This window comes from Bombus huntii, chromosome 1 (assembly GCF_024542735.1).
Source record: "Bombus huntii isolate Logan2020A chromosome 1, iyBomHunt1.1, whole genome shotgun sequence".
Classification (NCBI taxonomy): domain Eukaryota; kingdom Metazoa; phylum Arthropoda; class Insecta; order Hymenoptera; family Apidae; genus Bombus; species Bombus huntii.
In genome coordinates this window covers 14,834,897-14,853,817 of record NC_066238.1, presented here as the reverse complement: position 1 = coordinate 14,853,817, position 18,921 = coordinate 14,834,897, and the positions used below count along the sequence as shown (strand labels likewise).

The 18,921-nt window shown below is 40.9% G+C and overlaps 2 protein-coding genes across 3 annotated transcripts in view; one reads left to right on the top strand and one right to left on the bottom strand.

Annotated features, from left to right (window-relative positions):
- Positions 1–7,158, top strand: part of LOC126870190 (protein bric-a-brac 1-like) — a 162,592-nt gene extending 155,434 nt beyond the window's left edge. The window contains exons 3-6 of one of the 2 annotated variants that reach the window (XM_050627686.1): positions 4,239–4,416; positions 5,322–5,407; positions 5,600–5,839; positions 6,161–7,158. In XM_050627686.1, coding sequence (XP_050483643.1) covers positions 4,239–4,416; positions 5,322–5,407; positions 5,600–5,839; positions 6,161–6,681 — 1,025 coding nt within the window. In that variant the 3' untranslated portion in view covers positions 6,682–7,158. Of the gene's footprint in view, positions 1–758; positions 3,672–4,238; positions 4,417–5,321; positions 5,408–5,599; positions 5,840–6,160 lie in introns of those variants that run through there. The other variant, XM_050627687.1, reaches the window with a different exon arrangement.
- A 6,021-nt stretch (positions 7,159–13,179) lies between these two features.
- Positions 13,180–18,509, bottom strand: LOC126870292 (nucleobindin-2). Its single transcript, XM_050627872.1, has 11 exons — positions 18,353–18,509; positions 17,419–17,545; positions 17,244–17,348; positions 16,931–17,152; positions 16,764–16,860; positions 16,612–16,688; positions 16,429–16,531; positions 16,159–16,339; positions 15,932–16,088; positions 14,208–14,249; positions 13,180–13,983 (listed from the first exon to the last, which is right to left on the bottom strand). Exons 2-11 carry the CDS (start codon positions 17,539–17,541, stop codon positions 13,417–13,419), a joined length of 1,674 nt encoding a protein of 557 aa, XP_050483829.1. The 5' UTR covers positions 17,542–17,545; positions 18,353–18,509; the 3' UTR covers positions 13,180–13,416.
- Positions 18,510–18,921: the final 412 nt, after the last annotated feature.

The window sequence follows — 18,921 nt, the reverse complement described above, 5'->3', positions numbered from 1 at the left end:
ACCGACGCGCATTCGCATCCTCCGTTTTTATTTCCACCTAATCTCTTCGTTTATGTGCTTCTCGTCTTTTTAGTGGTATCGTTGGTAAGTCTCGCGCGATATCGACGATGTTGCAACGGAACGTTTTATGCGCTCGCCATTAGTATCTTCCAATGATTTCACAGCCGACACAGCAGACGATCTCCGTTGCTTTTACAAGCATATTTCATGCCGGTTCTTCTTCTCGGTACTCGTTCCGATTTTTCTGCTTTCGTGGAAGGTGTGGTGGAACGGTGGCATTCGCGAAACGTCCGCCGCGATTAAACGTTTTATCGGCGATTCGTGCCGCGTCTCATCGTTCCGCCGCTTTGTCTCCGTTTCTTTTCCACCCGTCGCGCGCCACTGTTGTTCGCGGGTCGCGCGCGCGATAAATCTTCACATCTTCCGCCGAAACGTTCTCGCAATTCACGGAAATTCTCAGAAAAAGGATCACGTGGCCGACGAATAATGCGCAAACGGAGCAAAGAGAGACGACGAAGGAGTACAAGACACAAGCGATGCTTGTGTGTAGGGGTGGGAATAGGGGATCGAGGAAAGGGGCAAGTTTGGATGGTATTTGCGGGAAAGTGTAGCAGCGAAAAAAAAAAAAAAAATAAAAAAACGAAAAATATAACGATGTATCGAGTCCGACGGCCAGCTACCTCCAAGATCGTTCGATCTGGGATAGGTGCAGCCACAGGGTATCACGAAAAAAGTCGAAATCCCTGACTATTTTCTAGCTGACTATTCCACCCTGCTGAAGCTGAAGGCGCCCACGTGGACGCGGCACGATCTCCAGGAAGCGATCGAGGCTGTGGTTACTCAGAAGATGCGCTTCACCCAGGCGTCCACGAAATACGGAATACCGAAAGGCACATTGTACGACAACATCCTGGGAAAGACGAAGAGAATGATGGTCCTGGAGGAAGCGGGTCTGAACTCGAGCGAGGAAACGGCCGTGCTCGAATTCTGCTGCGACATCAGCGTCAGTCCGTACAATCGTCGGACGAAAAAGTCGCTGAACGCGATCCTCAACTTCGTGGAAAAGCTGAGGCGAAAACGCGACCCTAACTTTGTGTTTAACGGTCTCTCTGGTTTCCGTTGGTGGTGGGCTTTCTGTAAAAAGCACTCGATAGTATCGCTTTACTTCAACGACGAGAACGAAAACGATCAGTAACTGATAAATCCGTCTTCCTCGAAAGAGCGTGCTGCTTTCCGCGTCTGTGTCTCGCCATTGCGAGCAACGCGAAACCGTGCAAGCCTTGTAAAACTGTGCCTTTTTTCCCCCGAGAGTCGACTTTCGGCGCGTTACGCTCGAACGTAATCGCTGGAAACGCAGACGACAGACGATGTTAGAATACTCTGCAACGTTTGTTTCGAACAACGAAACAGCGAGTCTTATCGCGTTCCGCGATTCCCCTTCGATCGATATTTTTCACATTCCATGCGCATTCCATTTCTCGTTCGCGAACCAAATTCTTTCCAAGCCTGGCGTTCTCGAACTGACGCGTATCCTTTACAATGGGACCATAATAAGCGATAGGAATTAATGATAACGGTAACGTTTAGAACGTTAGCAAGAGCAATAATAATATATTGCGTTATCGCGGCTAACGATTGTTCCAGCGATAATCCAGTGCCTTCTGCACCACGTCTTCCAATCCGCGTAGTTTAACGAATTCGATTCTTACGTTTAGTCGCTGCGACTCGAGCCTCGTCGTCACGAATATCGGATAGATCGATAAAAACGTCGAGCTCTTAATCCTAGAAATCGCAAGATGTTTCTATGGAATATCTTGTTCGATCGCAATACCAACGAATTTATTATCGTTGAAATTTACGTAAGAGTTATTTTATTAAACCTGCTTGTAAATCATAGACCCTTGACGGGAACGTTTAATCGGATTTCTTGCGATCATTCCATTCGTAAAGACAGGAAAGTTGGTCGTTACGATTTGTTAAGAGCGTTTGTTACGACGAAATTGCGTCAGGCTGTCGTAGAGGTTTCGTTCGATGCAAAACCATGACCATGAACGTTCGCATCGCTTCTGTTCTACGTTCCATCGATCGGAATTTCATTCTGGTCGTTTTAATTTCCACATGGTTTCTTTGGTGTTTCGAAAAAAAGAAAAAACGACGATGACGTCGAATCGTTTGCCTCTTTTTTTTTTTTTTTTTTAACAATTAGTAACTATAGCATGGTGTTTGCAGTGGAACACCTGCTAATAATACAAAGCAAACATTTGGGATGCCGATGTGAGTGGCATAGCGGCTATGGTCCGACGGAACTTTTATAACAGCTTGATATTTGCTTAGTACGAATTTGCTTAGCGTTGGAAGCGAGCAACTTTGCTCGAGCGCAGGCTCGCGCCTGTCTCGTCGTCGATTGTTTTCTACGTTGAAAATCGTTCGAATTTGTTAACCGCGCTGCTAAGGTATTCCGACGCGATTAGCGAACGTTGCGCAATAAATGCGGTTCGATGACATTTAGCCTGCGTTGTATATTTTTGTATGCAAAAAAATTGCTAGAATACGAAAAATACTGCAACTCGAGAACGTTGCAACCTTATGCCCGACGGACAACTTGCGTCTTCACGTTCTAAATATACTTTCGAAACTATGGCGCGTGCCTTAAGAAAGTTGAAGATATTTTCGAAAAAGATGTTGGAAATTCTCAAAGCGCCGTGTACTCGACCAGCATTCGCCGTAATTAGCGAATAAGCGACACTTTGCAGCGTAACGTAACACGAGGCACGTCCTTTTAACGTTTATCGCGGAACGCCCGGTCAGGCCGTGGCTCCGTTGGTAAATATACTCGTCGCGCTAATTTTCCACCTGGTGTTCGTGCATCGTTTCGCTTTAATTACGACGGAAATAGCGTTAAATCGATCTCGGCCGATTACTTTTGTAACACGGACCCGTTGTCCGATCCTCGTACAATACTCGTCGCGAATAGACCGCGTTTCTCTCGACGAACCGTCGAGATTTCAAGGAAAAACCGTGGCTCGTATTATTAGCGCTACGACGATGTTCGTTTCATTTTCCCTTTCTACGCTCTGCGTCGGTTACCTAACGTTAATTGATTTTTTGTTAACGTTAACGCGATTCACGACCGGCGTCGTCTCTTCGTTACGAACGATGGGAACTCGGCGATTCGGAAAATCGACCAAAATACCATAATCGCGGTTACCATAAGGTTACTCGTTGTTCACCGATCTCGCTGCATCTTTTGAAAACGAAGCCGGACGACTCGCGGTCTGGATCGGACACGCGTGCGCGTGTACCGAGGCGCGCACGCGCGCCTTCCTTTCCAATTAATTGTATTAATCGTCAAATTGGAGGATGCTCAATTAAACCCAATAAGTTAACTATTAAATAATCGTTGCGAATTGAGGCCAACCGTTCGTGGCGTAGCCGGTATTCGAGTCGTATGGTACTCGCGCGCTCCAAGGCAAACGGTTGCGAGCCTGCGATTAACGTTTAAAGTTAAGAAAAAAATATTTTCTATCGACGATCGAGCTTGTTTCGTTAAGAACTCTTTCTTTCTCTCTCTCTCTCTCTTTCTTTCTTTCTTTCTTTCTTTCTTTCTTTCTGTCTTTTTTATTCTATAACGATTGTACGCCAACGATAATACAATCGATACGATTAACGTACACGACACGCAGCGTTTATTCCCCGTTCCCACTTTTCCCCGCCCGCAACTTGCCTTTCAATACTTTGTTCGCAGGTACGCTTCGCCCAAGCAGCTACAAAGGAACCTAACTACACGATACTCGCACCTTCGCTCGACTTACCTACGTCTGGTTATTTACCCTATTTATATGTCGTACGCTTGCATCGTTTCGTCGAATTCGAATCGTCGCATTCGAAACGATTCGATTCAATTCGATTCTTTCGATGCATTTGCATTGGTTCACGCGAATCGACGAGCGTCCGTTTACACGCTCGCGTGACAGCGAATCAGCTTTTCGATCGATCGATCGATCGATCGCGTTAACGAAACCGATGCGTCGCAACGACGCAACGAAAATGCATAAAAGTAGAAATAGAAGAGAGAGAGAGAGAGAGAGAGAGAGAGTGAGAGAGAGAGATGGATCGAAAGGTTGATCTCGCGATGTTAAAATTCACCCATCTTCCTTCGACCAGTGAAAATCCCGACACTTACTAATGCCGTGCTTTTTCTGTTTTCTCTTTTTCCACGGGGGGCGTAAACTAAACAGACAGCTACCAGTATCAGCTGCAATCGATGTGGCAGAAATGCTGGAACACCAATCAGAGTCTGGTGCACAATCTGCGCTTTCGAGAACGCGGCCCGCTCAAGTCCTGGCGACCAGAAACCATGGCGGAGGCGATCTTCAGCGTGTTGAAAGAAGGATTGTCCTTGAGTCAAGCAGCAAGGTAACTATATACGTATCAAGCTCTCGTTGGTCGCGAGTTCGCGAAATTTCGTTCACGGTCGTTCGTTTTCCCCTTCCGTCTGGCCATCACCGAAACCAAATTTCTCGCGTTAACCAAATAAAGAATGGCGTCGCGTCGCTGCTCAACCAGATGGGTGGTCCGAATTATATCTGCATCAGACGTTCGCCCTGCTAGCTGGAGGAAAGTGGCGAGAAGAATTTCATTATCAGGCGGATATTCGTGGCGCGACGGGACAAATTAAACTAAGAAAGTTCATCGGACCGTTCTAACGAAACGCCGAATTTTTAATGAGATTTTCGATAAACTCGATTACACAGGCTGCGATTATCGCGGTTGTGGTTTCGCGAGGGCCATCGATGATATCGCTCGCTTTTAATCGTTCGAGACGAAAAGTATCGGTTTACCGGTTTTTCCAGATGATGTTTCGCGCAATGGTTGAGCGAAATTAATTTACAAAGGTTGCAATTTGTTTGGTCGCGACTGAACAATCTGCGGCGAAAGTTTCGAGCGATTCGGTGGAAATGATTTAGTTGCGAGAATCGAACGATAACCTGCGTCGGATGTAAATGGGTTAAAACAGAGAGAAAACAATTGGCTGTTGGGTTCGGCGAGCGATCAACTTAAGAACTTTTACAGCTTAGTCGTAAAACGCGCGTATCGCACGCGCGTAATAACGCGTAGTCGTTAAAGGCTGTTTCCCTTTGTGCGAACATGTGCTGCCCGATCGAGCAACGTTTCGCGGAACGAGCCCGATAATCTTTACGAGAATCGATCGATTTCGCCGTGCTGCCGCTTTCAGCTACAAACATTCTCTCGATCCTACCATACACCACCGATCCAACAGCTCTTCTCATTTTCACACGCTTCCCGATACTTTGTTGCAGGAAATACGACATCCCATACCCGACCTTCGTATTGTACGCGAATCGAGTACACAATATGCTGGGTCCGAGTGCCGATGGAGGAGCCGGTGAGTATTAATCGGATACTCTAAGATTCTTTCGCTCGGATGACAAACTTGAAAAAACCTTTGCGCGCCAAGGCGAAACTACTCGCCTAGGTTTTTGAAAATCAGCGTAACTAGAGTTAGCGATGAAGCGGACGTTGTCCGGAAATACCGAGACATCGGTATACCCATTGGTTTGTTTTTTTGCCTGGTCAGATCTTCGTCCGAAAGGCAGAGGCAGACCGCAAAGGATTCTGTTGGGTGTTTGGCCCGACGAGCACATTCGCGGTGTGATTCGAGCAGTGGTGTTCCGCGATGGACACTCGCCGCACATGGTGAAGGAGGAGCCGACTTCGATGTATCCGAGTTTGGCAAATTACGCGGCTTGCAACGGTCCCGAAGGCGCGGTCAGCCCCGGAGCGGCAGCCGCGGCCGCGGTTGCTGCGGTCGCTCAAGGTAACGATAGACTACCATGTATATGTGTTAGGTTGTCCGAAAAGTTTCTTTCGTTTCACGAGGAAATAATAGACGCACCGAGGCTTTTGGTTTTATATTATTTCGTCGAATTACGTACGATCGATTTGGTTCTGTCGAGACAAACAGCGCGACATTTCACGTTTGTACGAAGCTGCATTGTCGTAAAGGACACGTTTGCGAAAGAAAGACACTTTGCGGACAAGCTGATATTTATCTTTCTAATTGTGTTGGTGGCGCAGCTTTCCATCGAAAGAAAGAAAATGAAAGAAAATTAATATTCGGGGTTGTCGGTTGACGTAGGACTGCGACATCAAATGTGCAGCATGGTAGCGGCGGCGCACTCGCAGCAACACGATATGATGGCGACAAACCTGTCTACGAATCTGTCGACGAGCCTCTCGTCGAATCTACAGGCAGCGATGCAAGCCAGCCAGCATCACCACAACAGCAACAACAGCGGTACACCGGTTATCGGGAGTAACAACGGTAGCGGCGGAGGCGGCGGGAACAACGGAAACTCGCCGCTAAATTTGGGCTTGGCCAGTCCAGGCTCCGGCGGTCCACCAGAGAGCCCGATGGAGAGTCCTCTGGCGAGTCCGCTCGGCCCTCTGATGGATCCTGGACACATACCTAGCAGCGTGGAAGTCGGCATCGGCGTGAGTGGTATGACGTACAAGCCGGCGCGAAGTTTCGTCAGCCCACGACCGGAGAATCTCTTCCAGGAGGACATCGCGGATCTCGTAAAGAGTCCTCACGGACTCAAGGACAAAGACAAAATTCCCGTTAAGCTGGAGCCGCTAACCGACTCGCGTTGCGAATAGTAAGCGCGACATGCTCGAAATCGAACGAGCTGATCGTTGCCCGTTGGATCGGCAGAACAGCGTCTCACTTCCATCGGGATCCTAACAAAAGGCTTCTCGTCGACGCTTCTCGCAGAGGCGAATCTGCGAGGAGGCGACGCTCGCTGTACGGATTATTCGAAAGTATAACCGCGGTGATCGATTCGTCGGAGCGCGATCGCGTAATCGACACGGCGGCGGCGAATCGAGCGCCGTGCTTCCAGCCTCGAACGGTCCGTATTCCGACCATTCGTCCTCGCGACGATACCGCAGTATACCAGAGCGATCTCGCGCGAAGATCGTTCGAGTTTTACAATCAAAACGGGGAGGGGAGGGGAGGGGAAAGGGAAATGATCGAGAGAGAAGGAGCCATGGGAAATGCGACGCCGAGTGGAGCAGCCACGATCGATGCTCGATCCCCTGATCCTCGATGATTCTCGATCCTCGATCCTCGATCCTCGATCCTCGATCCTCGATCCTCGAATCTCAAGCCAAATCCTCCCTACCGACCTCGAGCATCGATCGTGATCGCTCGACCGATTCCGACGCAGTCTCGAAGGCCGCCTATTTTAAGAAAACGTTCCGTAGCTAACTTTGCTCGATCGGAGCTCGTTACGAAGCATCCGACTGCGCGCGAAAGCGTGGACGCGAGTGTGCTGCACGGACACGCGCTTACACTCGAGATTTATATATCTATGCATATACGATAACCGTACGTTTAATATGCCAAATGTATAGTAATTGGGAAGCGATCTCGTGGCACGAGCCAGTATTCGCGTGGGTCGACATATACAGCTCGTCGGGACTCGCCGAACGTTGGAAGCAACTTGGTCCGTACAGACGGACTGAGAAAATACCGTGGATTTCTCGTAACGCGGTTCCACGTGTAGATCGCATCGAAACGCTGCAAAGCAAGACGAGACTGGTGGAATTACAGCCGTTCGTAAAACGGACGATCGATTCGAGAAACGTTGCGCTTCCGAAGTGAAAAAAAAAGAAAAAAGAATAATGAAAAAAAAAAAAGAAAAGGGAAGAAGAGAAGAATAAAACGGTGAATAATCTTACGAAAGCGAAAGAGATGTACAAAATTCGCTTTGCGACTGTTCGTCGATCGAGACAACGTCGACGCTCTAAATCTCTACGGAACGAAAGAGAAACAAAAGTTGTTCGACTAGTGCGTACGCGTTAGCACGCAAAAGGGAAAACAAAACCGATTGCTGTACTTTATTAAGTGTAATGATTGCCTTCCTGCCATATTTGGGGTATGCCAAGTATAAAAATTATAAGGTTTAGAGATTAGGGAACGAAAAATTAATGACGACACTACCGTGAAATTCATTGAATTTGGAACAAGAGAAAATGTGGATAGACGCGCGAGCGCCGTGTGTGTGCCTGTGTTAACGTTGAAAGCGGACGAACGCGAGCATCTGACTGAGCGAATCGAACGTGTGAGCGTGATACGTGCGAGTGAATGTTTTTTTCGGAAAGATCGTGCTATTTTTCAAAATTTTACATGTTACGCGTACGACTTTTCGCGAGAACACCCTCGATCCTCGACAATCGAAGAACGACACGAGTCGAGTAGTCGTCGAAACGAACCGATTCCTCTACGGAATCGTTCGAATTCTAGCCGGTCGATCGCACGCTGTCAAGCCAATTCAGCTCGGAATTTCTTTCACAAATGATTCGCGTCTACTCCTCGATCGTTCTAGCCACGAACCGCCGTTCAGAGATTTCGTGCGACGTCTAAGTACGAGCGAGTTCGTATCGAACCTAGTCATCCTAGGAACAGAAAGAGGGGGAAGACAGAGAGAAAGTGAGAAATGAACAGGATGGGGAAGAATGAGAGAGCGAATGGAACGGAAGAGACAGAGAGAAAGAAAGGAGCGCGTGTGACAGAGAGAACGAAACTTTCTAAACAAGAAAAAAAGCAAATTTTTTAAAGTTGGCACACTGGTTCTGGAGTGACTCTTTGTAAGTATTAAAAAGTAAACAAAACAAAAAAAAAAAAAATTCGAAGTGGCCTTCTGTAAAAGGAAAAGACCATCGCTTTTCGCTTTTGCTCGAAAAAAAAGAGAATGGGGCGTATAGGCTGTCCATCGTGTTATACGTTGTTTAGGCAACTTTTTGGAAAACGTTGTTCTCGCGCCACTCCCCTACGAAAGCTTTAAACGGTTCGTACGAAAGTTTCGGGAGGAATCGATTAGCAAGTTAATTATCGGCGATTAGAAAATTAATTCGGGAAAACTCTAAAACGCGTTATTCTTGATACGAAAGATTTTTGGGTGAAAATATTCGAGCGCTCGGTCGACGAGAAAAAGTGCGATCGGACGCGTTTTATTTTTCGTGAAAATCGGAACGACGCGCGAGAGAGCGATCGATTCAGGGGGAAAAAAATGAAACGGAAAAAGAAAAGGAAAAGAGGATCGCGAATTTAAAAGATTTTATTACGATTTAGGCTTAATGTGTTCAACGAGAAGGTAAATTTGAACGAAACCAGCGGCAGGGCGGAGCAAAAGAAATTCGTGAGTCAAAGCGAGGAGATGGGATTGGAAGAAGAAAGGAAGAAATATAATTCAAAGAGCCGCGAACGAAATTGCGAGAAAGAATTAGCCGAAAGACAGAGGGGTTAGGGAGAGAGTGTGCGAGAGAAAAGGATGGGGCATGTGAACAGGCGAGAATGTGGAAAAGATTAAAATTAATATTGTATAAAAAAAAAAGTAGCAAGTGCCTTCCAAACAAAAAAAATTTAACGTGTCCCGTAGACCGTGACCACTTGTACGTGATGAAAAGTCATTCGAAATTTCGCATCACCAAATGAATCATTTGCGACAGAAGTGGAAAAGAAATGCAAAAGAGAAAAAAAAGACGGAACAAAGAAAACCGGAAAACAAAGTACAGATGATAAAGATACAAGGAATTATTTGTGGGGACGTTGCGTAAAATAAACATTTCTTCTTAGTACGTACATATTCTCTTCGTCTCGTCTCGAAGTCTTGGCGACGCTGCGCGATTTCTGCGAAGATTAAACAGCACGGTTATAGTCGAGGATAGAATCAAAGGAGGAACTCGAATATTTTGCGAAAATTTTTCTTTTTACTTTCAAACTGTACGATCGATCCGATCTCGACCGATTCGTATCGATGCCGACCGATGAAATTGATTCGGATCGAATCGGATCAGTTCGGATCGGGTCGGGTCGGATCGGATCGGATCGGATCGGATCGGATCGGATCGGAAATTTTTCCTGTCGATTACGCAATGTGTCTACGAATCTTTTGTGTGCGTGTAGAGCGAATGTACAGAATCTACAAGCAAACCCGACAAAATTTCTGTTTTGGATCAACCCACCACCGGTAATACCCTGAATGGCATATTCTCGTAAACGTTTCTTTTCGATTCGCTTGTACGAAAGAACGGAAATGGATGGTTAAACGGAGAGTGGGGAGCTGGGGGAGGGGGGGTGAGGGGAGAGCGTGTAACTGAATTATCAGAGGGAACGGATATTTCGAGAATCTTTCGTTTACGCATTTTGATATATCTGTGAACAGATGAAGAAAAACAAAGATACTTATATTACATACATAAGGTATAAGTGAAGAAAAAAAATGCATCTAATACGCTATTATTGATATAGGACACAAAGTAAAGTAAATATATATGAGACAAAAAAAAATATATATATACATAAATTGATATATTGACGCTATAAGATTGCTGCTGGATACGTTTTACGTTGAAGGAAGATATGATGATGCAGTTTTCCGTTCAAACGTCGTCGAGGACGAAACAAAAGTTCACGGGGAGAATTAAGTTAGACAAAAGTAAGGATCTTAGAGTCGAAGACAAAGTAGCTCTTAGAATTTTTATCGAGGCAACATAAGGACGGACGGGCGTGACGCTAGTATACTACTTTCGATAAAAACCTCCACCCATTTGTCCTCGTGGCTTGTGTACGTTTCACTCGCTTATCGATCGATCTCCCGAGTTTTCCATCTTCTCGATCCGTCTTGCGCGTACATGTTTCCCGATTTCCTAAGCGAACGTACGCTTTGCGAATCCGTGTGGAACGATGTAACCGCCAGTAAGATCGATCGAAACGGTGGAAAGTGGCGGCAGATCCGCATCTGTAGAAATACTTATATAGCGAGGATCCACGCGAGTCTCGAGAACGGAAGAGAGCGTGGAAAAGTTGGCGAGCGAGACGCGTTTGGCCGCGAGGCAACCAATACTCGGCTGCAGTTGTAAAACAAATTTTCAACGTTCGTTCTATGAGAGTTAAAGAATATGCGAAACAGGATCTGAAATGTATTACGCACGCGCCGAATCTTTCCTTTATTTTCGCCTTAGCTTCGAGATGTAATGTCTTATTATAATAACGATCGACCCGACATACGCGCCACACTTGTACACGAAAGGAAAAAGGAAACACCGAAGAGAATTCAAGCAAACCGTAAGAGTAAAACGATAATGAAGCGTAGTAATCCCCGTATCCGCGATTTACGACTAGTTTACAGGATGTAACACGTAACTGCGTTTACCGGAGGGACGTTACGACAGCGGAAGGAACGCGATCGAGAAACACCAAGGAACGGCCCGGTTCGATTCGCGTTTCTCTGCTGCGGTAACGGCTAAACATTCGAGACTAAACTAAGTGGCATCCTAATTTACAGAAACTATTAGTCGAACAATAGAAACCGCACATTTTTCGGAATCCGATTATTTAATCGTATACATCCCCGGCCGTGAGCCAATATCCGACACAACGCGTCCACGAACACAACTGCACCCCACCACTTCACCCACTTACATACATACACGCGCACGCACACAGACAGACATACACACAGACACACACGGCCACGCACACACATGACACAAAACACGTACATGTGCTCATACACGTCTACGTACACGTCTACGTACACGTCTACGTACACGTCTAAGAAAACGTCTAAGAAAACGTAGACAGGGGGAAAACGGAAAGAGTTAAGTTATTGAATGATAGGATAAAGAGAAAGTAAGAAAGGAAGGTATAAGAAAGACGAAGAAAGTATGAGAAAAGAGTATGAGAAAGATGTAAACGTACGAACGAAAGAGAAATAGCGACAGACAAAACAAAATTGAAAGCAAAGGAATATATTCTTGGAACAAGTACACTAAAGGAGAACACACAGTATATTACGCGACAAACATGCACAACCGCGCGTTCACTGTAAATAGAAAGGATGCAACATTATTATACGACAAAGTTCATCTTTATTATCGTAACCTGTAATATATTTATTTGTCCGGTCGTAAAGGTATTTTATGTAATTTAAGATCCGAGCCTCTGTTTCATTTGAATTTGCCGCCATAGTGCGCTAACGAGGCATTGGTCGATGCAGTAACAGATAGAAAGGCGTTCTTTTGGTACGATAAATATTTTTGAAAGCGATTGCAAATAAAGTTGTGGAGTGCGTATGGCTTCACGTGACCAGTGTCTCGCGATAATTAGGAGCGAAATCGAAAAGGATCAGGTAATGCGATCTCGCGATCGAAGTTGATCGTAGCAATTTCCGACCAGCTCTTACCTCAAAATTTAGAATGTCTCCGAATCGTTATAACGGCTGTTACATACACGTTTCTATCGCCTTTCAGCTTCGATCGCCTGATTCTGCGAACCGAATTGTCTAACTGTCTTCGTTTCAGTTTCTAATCTCAATCGATTCGTTCGAAATCGTCGCGCAGCTTACAGTAGAAGACGCTCGCTGTCCAAGAACGACGACAAGCGCAAGTTTCTTTGCAGATGGCGATAGTTTGTAGTTACTATTGTTTCTATTTACATTAAAACAAAGTATTTCTTTTTCAGTAGATAGTCGAATTGATTAAACCGACACACTATACGAATAGTTGCGCGCGTGTCTTTAAGAAAACGCTCGAAATATGTGTGTGTACCCGTGACGAATCGCGAAGCGACGTTTGTTTCCGTTTTCTTCCAAACACCTCGGATACGAGGCTTTGGAAATAGTTTTCTTTAGTCACGGATGCAAGCAAAACCCGTCACCAATTACGAATTCCTCTTTTATTTATTACCGATTAGCATGTAAGATGACGTTCTACCAACATATGCTATAATTATAAATACACCTTATATATAGTGGAGTAAGCGTTACATTACCTACCTACCTACCTACCCACCTACCTACCTATCCGTGCTTGACGGGTGAAACAAACAGATGAATCACGCAATCATATATTTAAGTTGCTATTTGGCACATATATCTAAGTAATATACTAACATAAACAGTATGCAATAATAAATATGAGAAATTAAATATGATCTTTTTCACTGAATCGCACAGCAACCCCTCCTATATTCTTTATCTTTCGATGCACGCGATGTTCCAACGATTACATATTCTTGATAAAAACGAAGGTTCTGCACCAAAAAGACAATGAATTATTACTTCGTAAAGTACTAAGGCAGCAAATAAACAATGTTTTTTAATACGTCTATTTTTCTTGGAAATAATTTATTTACATTTCACGATAAGTTGTCCGACTTCCGCGATGAGCGTAATGTGTGTACGATCATACAAATGTTACAATCAGTGAGTAAAATAACAGCGAAAGATATAAAAAATACTCTAAAATGACAAAATTCAATTCTTTAAAAAATTGAAGGCGTACTCTTGTCAAAGTAAATCTTACAGTCTTGCCGAATTGAGGACGCAATTATACTTTCTCATGAACTGAAATTTTATTTCTATTAAGTTCTTGTTGGGCGGGCGCTTGCGCGGGTTGTGAATCTGCTTGATTTGAACTATGTTTTTGTGGCACGGCGTTCGTCTGAATATTTTGTGGTACTTGATTTACTATGTTTTGCTGTTGTTGAAAATTTGGAACTTGAGGTTGTTGTTGAAAATTTGGAGCTTGAGGTTGTTGTTGAAAATTTGGAGCTTGAGATTGTTGTTGAAAATTTGGAGCTTGAGGTTGCTGTTGAACTAAAGGCTGATTTTGCTGCCCTTGTTGAACCGGTACCGCTCCAGGGTGTACTTGCTGAACAGGGATTTGATTTTGAGGTACCTGATATTGCTGATTCGATGGTAGCTGCCCTTGAAACTGTTGTTGCTGTTGTTGAGGAATTTGACCATGTTGCTGAGGAACTACAATCTGTGGCTGCTGTTGATACTGTGGATGACTTTGGTCTTGGAATTGTTGATGAAGCATATTTTGATTTGGATCTACTTGGGGAGGAACTAATCCAGGAGCAACTGGTCCTTGCCCATATTGTGATGGAAACTAAAAGATATCAATAAAATTAATTTTACAATATATTTACATTATCTAATTTTAATTTTTACTAATTGGACATGCTAAAATAATATCTTTTTAGGTTTCTTTTTATTATATTAGATTATTAAGCGTCAAAGAAAAGCTTTAAAACCATACTTTATATTTACTTTAAATAAAACATATATATATGTACTATATATCTTCTTTTTTGATAAACTAAGAATACTTACCGGCTCGGACTGTGCCGGTATACTACCTGGGTGTGGTGGTCGCTAATAACAGCAATAAAAAGTGCACAAGCTAATTATTATCAATTACAAAACACTACGAACAATATGCTTTTTAAAAAACAGACAGATTAAATGAATGAATAAAACCTAATCACTGGTAACGTAATACACTACGGTATATGTATATATGTACTCCTTCCTATCTGTAAATTTAGTTAAAATAATAAGCGGAAATACTATTATACGCATTATACAAATGTTTGTCTACAAATAAAAGCGGATTAATTGCTTACATAATGCTTTCTTTACAATAAACAATTTGTCACATCAACGTATCAACGTATAAACTGCTGCGGCTTCTAAGTTCATTACTCTGATCAAGCAAAAATATATATAATTAACCTTTCTTCTTTGCTTACATTAGATACATTTTTGCAAATACTATGTTATGTAGAAGAGCATTAAAAAATTATATATAGGGTGTTTAGTGAAATGGTATGTACGGTTTTTGAAGCATTTCCGATAATGTAATAAAAAAATGTTTCTAACACAAATTGATTTGTTTTTAATCAGCTACAAATTGCAATACTTAAAATCGCCAAAAAATGCTTCTTTCTATAAAAAAATTTTTAATATAAAAAATAAACAATAAATAATAAATAAATATAAAAAAGATGTGTTGAGAGCACAAACGTGATTGTAAACATCTGATCTAGCGCCTTATTAAACCAAATTTCACATGTTAATGTTCTTATGAATTAATGAATTTAAAATTTCTGACTCAAGGTCATCTAAAGGTCATAATATTATAGATCGTTGTACTCGTCTTGATACTATGCCATTTAAGAAAATCAAGCTGGTCTTAATTTTTTTACAGAAAGAAGCATTTTTTAACGGCTTTAAGTATTGCAATTTGTAACCGATTTGAAACAAATCAATGTTTGTTACAACATTCTTTTTGTTAACGGTAATGCTTAAAAAATCGTGCACACCATTTTGCCGAACACCCTATATATGTATAAAAATGTAGAAGCGATAACGAAATAACTTTGATGCCACTTCAAAATTCCCAAGTGACAAATTCAAATAGCACGATTGCGACTGCTCCCACAACCTCCAATTGACTTTTGACTTTTGTCAACGACATTACTTCAATGGACCGTGCTTTAATCATGCTTCAATGACACCTCCTAACCTTCAATAGCACAACTTTGACATCCGCATATGACTAAGTAACATTATATACCAAAGACAATAGCCTTGGCATTCCCATAATTTTTAAGGCTTTCGACACCACCAATGCAACCATATTACTCTAAGTGCCGAAATTAAGTAAGAATCGATCCAGTTCACTACCCAGTGATTTTTCTTTTGCCGCAACTTACATACATGTACATAATGTATACATATACAATATGTAAGATGCTCTTGCATCACATTAGGTGAAGTACATATATATATAATTCTTATTTTAAAGAAAAATATATACAAATTTTAACGGTGTTCGTTTAAAGCGGAAATTTTCCATATAAACTAATATCTTTTGAAATTATTTTTAACTTTCTAAGGTCATTAATTCATTCATAGTATTAATGGAAGATATACGTTAGAAAGAAACAAGTTAATCAAAAAGGATAAATAAGCATTGACAACGTAAGATGCATAATCATTGCAAAAAACGTAATAGCTGATCATAACAATGATTTTTACTATATTATACTTACCATTCCTTGGGCAATCATTTTCTGTATTTCCTCTTGCTTGTATCTTTCAAAAGCTTCAAATTCTTCCTGAGTGTAAATTTGTTGTTCATCTAATCCCTGCCACCCTTCATCTTGTTGAAAATTTGGTTTCTTTGTTTGTTCCAAAAATTCTTCATAACTACAACAATAACATGAAGTAACTGATGTTATTCAAAACATATAAAATAAATGTATATATATATACAAACCTAATAAGACCGTCTTTGTTAAGATCGGCTTCATTGAATACATGTTCCCTCATTCTCTCCATCTCCTCAGCTCGCTTTAATAAATCCTCCTCAGGTGCTCCTTGAGCATAAAGTTTATCCAATTCTTTCAAAAATAAAGCTTTAACTTCATCTTGATCCCATACTCCATTACCATCAATATCTAGGGTATTAATTTTTATAAATTACACATAATTTATAAGATTATAAAATAAAAATATAAAATAAAAATATAAAATAAAAATATAATACCATGAAAGAAAAAAAATGTTCTGGGATTAAAGTCTTCGCTTTCCATATGATCTTGTTTTTCCCATACTTCCTCTAGTTGTTGTTTACTTCCTGGATGATGTACCTGTAAAGTGCAAAATGGAAGAGACAATGGAAATACGTGTATATCAGTAGAATACTAAATCACTTATATTTACAACTTACAGGTTCGTGTTTTTTCTGCTTTTCCTTCATTGCTTGCAGATCTTGTTCATACTTCTTTTTTTCTGCGTCGTTCATATCTATAATAAAACAGAATACATAAGAATATATTATTATCATAAATAATCAATACACATTTAATTTATAATAATTACGTTTTATCTTTTCTTGTTCTTCGTATTTCTTCTCCATTTCATGCTGTTTAAATTCCTCACGTCTCCTCCTATCGGCTTTTGCTAAATCTTCAGTAGTCTGTATAAAAGAACAATTAACATATTTATGTCTGATAAACTTGTCTTGTACAATACTAATGCTGCATTACCTTAGCAATTAATTTCTTTAGATCCTGAATCTCAAATGTACGTGTATTAGTATGATCTAAATGTTCAGGTATTTTTAAATGTTCAATATCTAAACCATTCCTTAATTCATTTTCTTTTGTCGCAAGATGTCTTAATCTTTCTAGTTCGTCTCTCTTTATTTCATCTAATCTTGATCTAATATTATGGTTCACAAATTGTAGTTGATCGGCTATCTTTCCTGTCTAATGAAAAAATAAGTTACAAATACATATAGCAACATGAATTGTATTCTTTAAATTCAATTGTAATATAATATTATTTCTTTCAAATTACACGTATATCTGCTTCATCTGCTTTCTCCAACTTCTTTTGAAAATCAGGATCACTTTCTAACACCTGAACTACTTCCATTAGGTATCTGCGATATTCCATGTCTACCTATGTAAAAGACTTTTGCTATGAATATTGTTTATAAAATAAAAAATTATCTTTATTGTAAGAAACTTACCATTGGTTCTATGTCTTCAACTTCATTTTTATTATCATAATCTTTGCTTTTTTGATTAACGGGTGGTGCAACTGACCAGTAAACTGTCACAGTTATTAGAAGAAATAACAGGAAGTACTTCATCTTTCTACCAAAAAGAATTGTAGACCATAAGTAAAAATTATGAAAATATGGTAAAATCTATTAACCGATTGATTATTTACTGACAAAATAAGAATGAAAATAATGTTATAGTATAGTCAATTAAACAATATGTTATCGATTTACCACGTTTCGTTGAAAAACTATGAACCACTAATGTAGCATACGCGCAACAGATGTTTCAATGAGAAAGCTGTCGTAATAGGTATTTACGCGGAAAATATACTGATTAAGTCGAGTCACATACTTGCATCACTAACAGTTGGGATAGCTGATTCAACGAATTAAAAACCAATATGTTTACTCGAAATAACACTATATTCTCTTTATTTCTAATATTATAATTGCACACGCGAAAATTGCAACGTCAAAATACTCTTCACAAAAAAAAAAGCTATAAAAATGAATATTTCAGAAATATAAAAGTGAGAATATTCAGAAACTTGAAACCACACTAATTAAATGAGACCACATACAAAAAAAAAGTGCATATACAGAGAATTCTTCTCAATATTGCTGTTTACTGTTACTTTGATCGCCTTGGTGAAAGTATAAATGTGTAAATTTTCACCTGACACACAACGAAAGATTTTCTATTCTCACTTAAAACTTAACCAATAAATAACCGTGGATCCTCGTGTACAAGTAATCATAATTATGTGTAATTAACTATCAGTGTTGAGATAAAAGTGAGAATATATTGAACATTATATACTTCACACATATATAAAAGTGAAATATATATCGATTATTTGAAAATCCAATAATAATCTCGGCAAATAACAAAAATTACCGTGGTACGTAGTTGCAACGACGGGTAAATGGATAAACGACGTGATCTCGATAGCAGGATTATCACTGATATAAAATGCACTAAAATTCGCTTCTTGCATAAACACAACACGATACTGATAGTTATAACAACAAGCAACAACAGTTATAAGATTTAAACATACATTATATACAGTACATAGATGAGGAAAGACAGACGAACGCAATCGAATGTAGTACCGGTCAGTACCGAAAGGTACTGATTTATTCAAGATTATCTTTTTTCCGTCGATGTCTCATACGTTTACAATTATATTACATTGTAGAAGTCTACAGTTCGTGCGATAGATGGCAACACGAATCCATTTCGTTACAAGGGTTTCTTTCTTGCCTTTACCGATAGAAGTTGTATTTAAAAAAATTTACTTTATTACATTATCACGTGTTCCCACAAATATATACACATACGTACATCAAAATTACCAATAAATAGTTTTTTTTTTCTTTAACTTACTGTTGATTTTCAACTGATGTTAATTCTTAGCAAATTCATTATATATACAAACGCCAACCTAATTTCATCACGCATAT

Bases quoted from the DNA above. Each gene is read 5' to 3' on its own strand.
- LOC126870292 (XM_050627872.1), bottom strand. From the start codon at position 17,541: ATGAAGTACTTCCTGTTATTTCTTCTAATAACTGTGACAGTTTACTGG. The intron at 16,861-16,930 runs GTAATGCAGCAT...TCTTTTATACAG, and splicing joins TAAAGAAATTAATTGCTAAG to ACTACTGAAGATTTAGCAAA. The intron at 16,340-16,428 runs GTATTATATTTT...TTAATACCCTAG, and splicing joins AACATTTTTTTTCTTTCATG to ATATTGATGGTAATGGAGTA.